This window comes from Staurois parvus, unplaced genomic scaffold (assembly GCF_062004578.1).
Source record: "Staurois parvus isolate SC_StPar_1 unplaced genomic scaffold, SC_StPar_1.0 ptg002713l, whole genome shotgun sequence".
In the NCBI taxonomy this organism is placed as follows: domain Eukaryota; kingdom Metazoa; phylum Chordata; class Amphibia; order Anura; family Ranidae; genus Staurois; species Staurois parvus.
In genome coordinates this window covers 119951-129955 of record NW_028320509.1, presented here as the reverse complement: position 1 = coordinate 129955, position 10005 = coordinate 119951, and the positions used below count along the sequence as shown (strand labels likewise).

At 50.3% G+C, this 10005-nt stretch overlaps 1 protein-coding gene across 1 annotated transcript in view; it reads right to left on the bottom strand.

Annotated features, from left to right (window-relative positions):
- Window positions 1-329: 329 nt before the first annotated feature.
- Window positions 330-10005, bottom strand: part of LOC149429406 (uncharacterized) — a gene marked incomplete at its 3' end in the record, with an annotated part of 129466 nt that continues 119790 nt past the window's right edge. The window contains exons 17-18 of the mRNA XM_089666445.1: window positions 4110-4224; window positions 330-457 (exon numbers count right to left, since the gene is read on the bottom strand). Coding sequence (XP_089522571.1) covers window positions 330-457; window positions 4110-4224 — 243 coding nt within the window. The remainder of the gene's footprint in view (window positions 458-4109; window positions 4225-10005) is intronic.

Sequence of the window (10005 nt, the reverse complement as noted above, 5' to 3'; positions counted from 1 at the left end):
TACATATCTTCCAGAAGGTGATACCCACTAACGTGTTCAGATGGGTACAGCTCAATGTATAAAAAGGGGGCAACATGCACATTCCAAAATATTTTATTCACACTTTAGTTCTCTGCCTACAGGAAAGCTTAAGCCATACATGGAACGAAATTCGGCCAGTTCAGCAGGGACCAGCCTATCCCACTCCATGTATGGGCAAGCCATGTGCAAGTACATGGGTACAACCAACCTGTGAGATTTTTGGCATGCGATTACCGCCGATGGCTATAGCCAATAACAAAGGAAGAAAAAAATAAATAAATAAAATGGGTAACAAATCGGTGAAATACCTTTGCCTGCAGATTTTGCATAGATTTTTCATAGGTCTTTGGAAGAGCCCTCTGGTGGTTGCAGAGAAGAGCCACAGCCCGGTTGGCACGGTTGTAGGACAAGATTTTGGCTGCTACGTTGTCCTCCGCTGTTCACAAATAGCAGAACAGGATACATGAACCAGAACACACAGGTATGGTATGAAAAATCGTACGAAAACAAACTTCGTAAAGTCACCACTAATTTTCTTTTTAAAGTGATACTAAACCCCAGACCCCGCAGTCCCTAGATCCGCTCTCCCCGGACCCCGCAGTCCCTAGATCCGCTCTCCCCGGACCCCGCAGTCCCTAGATCCGCTCTCCCCGGACCCCGCAGTCCCTAGATCCGCTCTCCCCGGACCCCGCAGTCCCTAGATCCGCTCTCCCCGGACCCCGCATGCCCTAGATCCGCTCTCCCCGGACCCCGCATGCCCTAGATCCGCTCTCCCCGGACCCCGCATGCCCTAGATCCCGCTCTCCCCGGACCCCGCATGCCCTAGATCCGCTCTCCCCGGACCCCGCATGCCCTAGATCCGCTCTCCCCCCCGGACCCCGCATGCCCTAGATCCGCTCTCCCCGGACCCCGCATGCCCTAGATCCGCTCTCCCCGGACCCCGCATGCCCTAGATCCGCTCTCCCCGACCCCGCATTCCTAGATCCGCTCTCCCCGGACCCCGCATTCCTAAGATCCGCTCTCCCCGGACCCCGCATTCCCTAGATCCGCTCTCCCCGAACCCCGCATTCACTATATTCGCTCTCCCTGGACCCCGCATTCCCTAGATCCGCTTTCCCCGGACCCCGCAGTCACTAGATCCGTTCTCCCCGGACCCCGCAGTCACTAGATCCGCTCTCCCCGGACCCCGCAGTCACTAGATCCGCTCTCCCCGGACCCCGCATTCCCTAGATCCGCTCTCCCGGACCCCGCAATCACTAGATCCGCTCTCCCGGACCCCGCAGTCACTAGATCCGCTCTCCCCGGACCCCGCATTCACTATATCCGCCCTCCCCGGACCCCGCATTCACTATATCCGCTCTCCCCGGACCCCGCATTCACTATATCCGCTCTCCCCGGACCCCGCATTCACTTATCCGCTCTCCCCGGACCCCGCATTCACTATACCCGCTCTCCCCGGACCCCGCATTCACTATATCCGCTCTCCCCGGACCCCGCATTCCCTATATCCGCTCTCCCCGGACCCCGCATTCCCTATATCCGCTCTCCCCGGACCCCGCATTCCCTATATCCGCTCTCCCATTCAGAGCGTAAGTCAGCGATGGACAGAGGAGCTCATGGCTGCTAGAAGATGCTTTGAACTGCTGAGACAGATAGTTCTGTATGGGGCTGTGCTGTGCTCTCTGTACTGCTGTGACTTGTAGTTCTGCATTGTTTGTGTGGTCGGGACTTTCCTCTACCCTCTGCTTTTCAGTCAACTGCTGCCTGTGTGGTCTTGAAGCTGCAGCCAGGATACAGCCCTCCAAGGACCCGTGATGAGTTGGTGAAGGACCTCTGCCCTCTGGACCTCCTTCTCCATGCCACTCTGCCTAGACTTCCTCTGCTGAGGACACTGTTGGCTGGCGAGACCCAGAATTGCTGCCCAGTGCTCATGGACTTTGCTGTACCAGTTTTTGGCTCGATACTCACTGGGCCCAGATTGTTTCTCTTTGACTCTGGACTAGGCTCTGCTGTACTAGAGTACCATCCTGTGCCAAGGACTTCGCCCCTGTTATGCTGGATCCCTGTCCATTCCTGCGGTGTGCCCAGTTCCTTGTGTGGAATAACCCTTTGCCTGCCAGGACTCTGCCACCTCTGCTGTGTGCCCAGCCTGTGTTACAGTCTTATCCCTTTGTCTGCTGGAGTCCTCCCATCCCTGTAGTCTGTTCAGCCCTGTGTTACGGATTTAACACTTTGCCCGCTAAAACTCTGCTATCCCTTCTGTGTGCCAGCCCCATGTTGCGGACTTAGCTCTTTGTCTACCAGGACTCTGCTTCCCCTGCCTTTCAATAAAAGTCTTGCGTGTACTTCTTCTCTCTGAGTGTGTTCCGCTCCACCCATACCTCCGTTACAACAGTACATATATCCCCCAAATGTCAGGACGGTACATATATCCCCCAAATGTCAGGACGGTACATATATCCCCCAAATGTCAGGACGGTACATATATCCCCCAAATGTCAGGACAGTACATATATCCCCCAAATGTCAGGACGGTACAGATATCCCCCAAATGTCAGGACAGGACAGATATCCCCCAAATGTCAGGACAGTACAGATATCCCCCAAATGTCAGGACGGTACAGATATCCCCCAAATGTCAGGACGGTACAGATATCACCCAAATGTCAGGACAGTACAGATATCCCCCAAATGTCAGGACGGTACAGATATCCCCCAAATGTCAGGACGGTACAGATATCCCCCAAATGTCAGGACGGTACAGATATCCCCCCAAATGTCAGGACAGTACAGATATCCCCCAAATGTCAGGACGGTACAGATATCCCCCAAATGTCAGGACGGTACAGATATCCCCCAAATGTCAGGACGGTACAGATATCCCCCAAATGTCAGGACAGTACAGATATCCCCCCAAATGTCAGGACAGTACAGATATCCCCCAAATGTCAGAACAGTACAGATATCCCCCAAATGACCCCCTTTTTGCAAAGTACACGGTCCAACGTATTTCATCGAGGTTTTTGAAGTTGTACGTTTGTCATAATTTTTCGGAAAATGAAGAAATTAAAAAAATAATTTCACAATTTTTTTTTTCTTTTACATACTGTCACCAGTGCAGTGCAGCGTCATCATATAACTGGTGTGGCGGTGATCAGGGACACTGACAGGTGACAGCACAGAAAAAAAAAAATTTTTTTTTCTTCATTTTTTACTTTCTTTTATTTTATTACAGTTTTTCTCTTTAAGATTTTTTTTTCCATATTGCACTATGACCAAAGTAGTATAATGTTACCATAGTAACATTGTACTACTTTGGGGAAGTGATCAGTATTTTTTTTTTTTTACACAATTTGATTGCTTATAGCAAAGAATTTCTTTGCTATAAGCAAGCATTTAACTAAATGAAATCGATTCATTCAGGTTTTTTTTTGTTGTGATTAGAGCTGTGATTGGCCACGGCTAATCACATGACGCAGATGGACTGTGACTGGCCCAGCCTGTGCATGTGATCGCTGTGACCATTCACAGGTAGGACACACTTGTATACAATGGATGGCATGAAAGGAAGCCATCCATTGTATACAACTGTCATGTGACCTGCTGTGATTGGTCACAGCAGATCACATGGTACCGGCAACGGGGGCGGTACACAGATCTGTCCTTGGCTGTGTAAGAGGTACATGGCCCGTGACAGATCCCGCCACAGCACGGCCCTGCGGACACATGCAAAGCATGATCCGGACAGGACGTCATAGGACGCCTTCCCGGAGGGACCAAGTGCTCGTCCGGCCATCATTGGACCTGGTTAACAAAACCATCCACCAATCAGAGTGAAATAAAATGAGCCCGGCCCAGCCCCATGATGCCATGTTCTCTCCAAAAATGCATTCAAATCAATGTAAACAGAAACATTATAAACTGCGAAAATAAATAAACCATAAACCAATCAGATGTGTACAAAACTGCATTCCCGGGGATAGAAACATTGTGGTCACATGTGTATCATAGGCCTCCCCGGATTGTAATCCAGTGTCAGCTGAAAGCAGGGCCAATCAGCCCAGCTCCATAGAGGAGGGGCCACTCACCATTGGTCAGTTCTTTCAGCTGGTTCTGCAGGGTAATGGAGGCGTTATAGGTTCGGAACACCTTGGCAGTCAGTCCGTCCATCAGATCCTGGAGATGTTTGTTTAGTGTGGAGGTCTGGAAGGGAAATGAAGGTTCACACAAGAGATCTTCACTCAGACTACAGGAAACAGGATCAAGTGAAAGGGTAAGTTCACCAACATGTAACATGTTATATATCCATACTCAGGGTTTAACATGTTACGAACGGACCGGCCCCGCAACCAACCCCCCCACCCCTGTTGTGACAGCTAGTCGGTGATCATCTCCTCCACTGACACCAGGGAGACCACTTCCTGTTATCTCACATACCGTATTTTTCGCTCCATAAGACGCACTTTTTTCCCCCCAAAAAAGGGGGGGAAATGTCAGTGCGTCTTATGGAGCGAAAATGGAGCGGCCGGTCCGGTATTTCCACCGCCGCCGTGTCAGAATACCGGGCCGGCCGCTCAACTCTGCAGCGGGACCTTATAGAGATGACTGCTGACCTTTGGGGAGGGGGGGGGGAGGTACCTGAATTTGACAGATACCCGCTCCCACTTCCGTGGAGTTGTTCTTTCATCTTACCTGTTCCTCTAGCAAGCGGCGCGGTCTTCCCGGCTTCTGTAGTGTGGGCATGACAGCCAGGTGCCAAGTGCGCATGCGCAAGAAGCGGTGCTTTTTGTGAATGGTAAGGCGGTACCTGGGACACATGACAGATCCCAGAAGCCGCCGGACCAATCACAAAGCGCAAGTGCTTCTCGCTCATGCGCACTGGGCACCCGGCTGTCATGCCGAGCGCCATTACGGAAGCCGGGAAGACAGCGCGCGGCTGGATAGAGGAACAGGTAAGATGAAAGAACAACTCCGCGGAAGTAAGAGCGGGTATCTGTCAAATTCAGGTACCCGCTCCCCCCCCTCCCCAAAGGTCAGCAGTCATCCCCTGTGCTGTCCGCAGTCTCTGGTCATCCCTGTGCTGTCCGCAGTCTCTGGTCATCCCTGTACTGTCCGCAGTCTCTGGTCATCCCCTGTACTGTGTCTGCAGTCTCTGGTCATCCCTGTACTGTGTCCGCAGTCTCTGGTCATCTCCTGTACTTTGTCCGCAGTCTCTGGTCATCTCCTGTACTGTGTCCGCAGTCTCTGGTCATCTCCTGTACTATGTCCGCAGTCCCTGGTCATCTCCTGTACTGTCCGCAGTCTCTGGTCATCCCTGTACTGTGTCCGCAGTCTCTGATCATCCCTGTACTGTGTCCGCAGTCTCTGGTCATCCCTGTACTGTGTCCGCAGTCTCTGGTCATCCCTGTACTGTGTCCGCAGTCTCTGGTCATCCCTGTACTGTGTCTGTAGTCTATGACCATCTCCTGTACTGTGTCCGCAGTCTCTGGTCATCTCCTGTACTGTCCGCAGTCTCTGGTCATCCCTGTACTGTGTCCGCAGTCTCTGATCATCCCTGTACTGTGTCCGCAGTCTCTGGTCATCCCTGTACTGTGTCCGCAGTCTCTGATCATCCCTGTACTGTGTCCGCAGTCTCTGGTCATCCCTGTACTGTGTCCGCAGTCTCTGGTCATCTCCTGTACTGTGTCCGCAGTCTCTGGTCATCTCCTGTACTGTGTCCGCAGTCTCTGGTCATCTCCTGTACTGTGTCCGCAGTCTCTGGTCATCTCCTGTACTGTGTCCGCAGTCTCTGGTCATCTCCTGTACTGTGTCCGCAGTCTCTGGTCATCTCCTGTACTGTGTCCGCAGTCTCTGGTCATCTCCTGTACTGTGTCCGCAGTCTCTGGTCATCTCCTGTACTGTGTCCGCAGTCTCTGGTCATCTCCTGTACTGTGTCCGCAGTCTCTGGTCATCTCCTGTACTGTGTCCGCAGTCTCTGGTCATCTCCTGTACTATGTCTGCAGTCCATTAGTTCAGAATTTTTTTTTTCCTGTTTTCTGCCTCTAAAACCTAGGTGCGTCTTATGGAGCGAAAAATACGGTATATATTCCTATTATTATAGCCAAATTTACCACCCTAACTCCTCCCACAGTTACCCCCCTAACTCCTCCCACAGTTTTTACACTACATAGACAGTAATATACGGAAACGTGCGGATTGTTCCCGATTGGTGTGCTATCACTTTGTGGAACGTTTCGTCGAATGGTTCACAAAATATTGGCGTTTTTGTGGTGAAATTGGTCCCATAGGAATGAATGGCGGAATGTTCAAAACTAGAGTGGGAGCCGACAAAAGCTAGAGTGTGAGCTGAAAAATCAGGACATGATTTCTAAACTGCCATCACTCCCTCATTTTCAAGCCCACCTACACAAATCTTATATCAAAACGTTCAGCTATCCCCGCTGCCACTAAAAATGTCCACGGCTAAGCCATAGTCCTGATAGTTTTCACAACATGACCATTTGTTTGCAACTCACGCCGCCCATTGACATTTATTGAAACTCCACTCTAGCCACCTCAAATTTGAAGGGCAATTTCTAAACTGCGACTGGTCCTTCATTATTAATATTTCAGAGACATCCTATGCATCAAAATGTAGGTCTGGGTCTTGTGATTCTCACAATATAAAGCTCTTCGCTGTAGGATTTATTTGGTAGCAGGCAGCAGAGTGACAAAAGCTAGAGTGTGAGTTGTAGACTACTGGTGGAGGCAAGAACACTTCTACAAATTCTGGGGAAATTGTGTAGTTTTCTAATTTTGAATTATCATTCAAATTTCGAACATTAGTAGGGCTGCAGCAAAGGCTGATATTCGTGCAGCCATTAACCCCTCGCCTACCGGGCACTTATACCTCCCTCCTTACCAGGCCAATTTTCAGCTTTCAGCGCTGTTGCACTTTGAATGACAATTGCGCGGTCATGCAACAATATACCCATATGAACTTTGTATCATTTTTTTCTCACAAATAGAGCTTTCTTTTGGTGATATTTACTTGCCGCTGGGTGTTTTACTTTTTGCGCTATAAACAAAAAAAAAAGAGCCAATAATCTGAAAAAAAAAAAAAGTTTTTCTTTTTTTCTATTATAAAATTTTGCAAACAGGTAATTTTTCTCCTTCACTATGTGTGTTGGTGAGGTTGCACTGATGGGTACTGATAGTCGGCACTAAAAGGTGGCACTGACTGGCATCACTGCTGGGCACAGGTGGGTGGCACTGCTGGGCACCGATCATCAGGGCACTGATAATCGGTGCCGATCCCCGCTCAGACAACTGCCGGTTCTCGGAAATACTTTCCTCATGCTCTGACAGCGTGAAGAAAGTGCAGCCGAGATCCGGCAATTGCATTTCCCGGTGATCACCAGGTAAAAGGCCGCTGTGATTGGCCTTTTACCACATCACGTGATCAGCTGTGTCCATGGGACACAGCAATCGCCGGGTGCACGCAGGAGAGCGCGTACTGGGATGACATAGGCCCTCCCAGAACCGACCGGCCGCAGTGCAGCAGTCATTCGGCTATCTGCGGTCGGCAACTAGTTAAAGAGAAGCCCCCCCTCCCAAAAATTAAAAGTCAGCAGCTTCTCGCTTTACCTTTTGCTGCGTCTTTTCTTTCTTCCTATTTTATCATCTTGATTCTCCCCCCCCCCTTTTCTTTCTCTTTTCTTTCCTTTCTTTCATTTTTTTTTTTCTTCTGTTTTGGATGCTGTTCCTGCTTATGTATAACAGGCTGGTCTGATTGTATTGACTCCCAATCCAGTGTATTACACAATGCTGTTCTTGTGGTTGGCAATTTATTTCATATGTAACTGGACTGAACCTGGTTCGTGGTTTTTTGTAGTGGCATCCACCTACTTGCCTTATTATTGTCTGTATGTCCTGTGAAAGTTTTATATAAAGAATGTTCAAAAAACAAAACAAAAAAAAGTCATCAGCTACAAATCCTGTAGCTGCTGACTTTTAATATTAACCCCTTCACGCCGGCTACACGCAAATGCGCAGCCTCCCGGCGTCTGGGCCTTGACGCTGAGCGCTTGCACATTTGTGTGCAATTAAGAAAAATATATGTGCTGAAAGTGCGCTCCCAGCACACATGTCCGGTACTCACGGAAAGGTCCCGATCTCCTCTTTCAATCGGGACCTTTCCCGATCATGTGACCGCCGTGACGGCGAATCACGGCGATCACATGACCTTAAAACTTGACCCCGCCTCCCGGCTTCTGAAACCCTTAAAGGACCGTGAGGCCCCGGCGCCAAGGGGTTAAGGCACTTACCTGTCCCTGGATCCAGCGGTGTCCGCATTCCCAGCCGATTCTTCAATCGTCTTGACGAAGGGAAAGACAGTAAAGCCTTGCGGCTTCAGCCGGTTTCCTATTGCGTATGTGCGAATTGCACTGCACTTTGTGAATGGGCCGCAGTCCTCTTTAAAAACATCCCAGGGGATGCGGGGGGGGGAAAGGGGAAGGGCAACTTTTGTCAAATGTGCAGACAAGAGGAGCTTCCACTTTTGCATGGAACTCAGCTTTAAATTTGAGTGATTGGAAATTTAAAAAAAAAGTAATTTCTAATGATGGGAGAATCGTGCGAGAAATATAGTTAAAAAAAATGATTTCTGGAAAGAAAAGAAGATTCCCGGCCACAAAACTTCTGAGGTAAAACTGAAGGCTTGGTTGGTCGAATTTCGAAATCAATGGTGGCACCATCTAATCACAAAACGATCTTAATTTTCGATTTTTGACAAATCGTTCAGAATTCGAGCCATGTATAGCCTGCATTAAGATGCCTTTGAATGCATAAAGTGTGGATGGGTTAAGGCTAGGTTCACATATGTGTGGGTGGTGCGGCTTCAGATCACCCGCACCGAGGAATGTGGACCCGCGGGCGGGTACCCTTAGTTCTAATGGCACGCCGCTGCACTGGAAAACGCAACCGTACTGGGAACCTCGGTTGCGTTTTCAGAAGACGTGCAGGGACTATTTCCTTCCCTGCATGTCACAGGGCACGGGAGTCCACTCAAACGAATGGGCTCTCGTGCCGTGCAAAACGCGGCCCGCGCGACCGCATGTATGCGAACCGGGGGTTTGGTTTCCACCCAAAAGGCGAAGTTCCGCTTTAAAGATTGGTTCCCCACTCCCCATTAAAGATTGGCACCTTTGGAGAGTGGGTACCCGAATTTGACAGGTACCCGCTCCCACTTCCGCTGCGATCACCTAGGCGAACGGAAGCGGAAGTTTTCCCCCCTCCCTCCCTGTAGTCTTCTGGGACACGTGACAGGTACCAGAAGACGACGGGGCCATTCAGGAAGTTCAGCGCTACTCGCGCATGTGCAGTGGGCACCCGGCTGTGAAGCCGCAAACTGTCACAGCCGGGTGCCCACACTGCTGCCACCTGGAACACAGGACGGCCGGTGAAACGGGCTGTGGGGAGGACACCATGGGTGGCTGTTTTATTAACTGCCCCCCGCTCTCCATAACACGTAATGACGGGCACAAGGATGTTCTCTCGTTCTGGGAGGACATCATACGACATCCTCCCATTCTACCCTCGGACACACCAGATCACCGATCAATGGCAATAGCCGAAGATGTCAGCTCGGTCATGTGATCAGCTGTGTCCAATCACAGGTGATCACATGTAAATAGGGAAATGCCGATTATCGGTATCTCTCTCCTCACGAGCTGTCACGCTGACAGAGGAGAGCTGGTAATCGGTTTTACTCAGAGGGGACATGTACACTGATCATCAGGGCACTGATGATCAGTGTGCCCTGATGATCAGTGTAGCCCCAGCAGTGCCACAAGTCAGTGTCCATCAGTGCCAGTGCTCATCAATGCCACCTGCCAGTGCCCATCAGTGCACATCAATGCCATATATCACTGCCCATCTGAGCTACCTTTAAGTGTTACCCATCAGTGCCAGTTAGTGCCACCCCTCAATGCCAGTCAGTGCCAA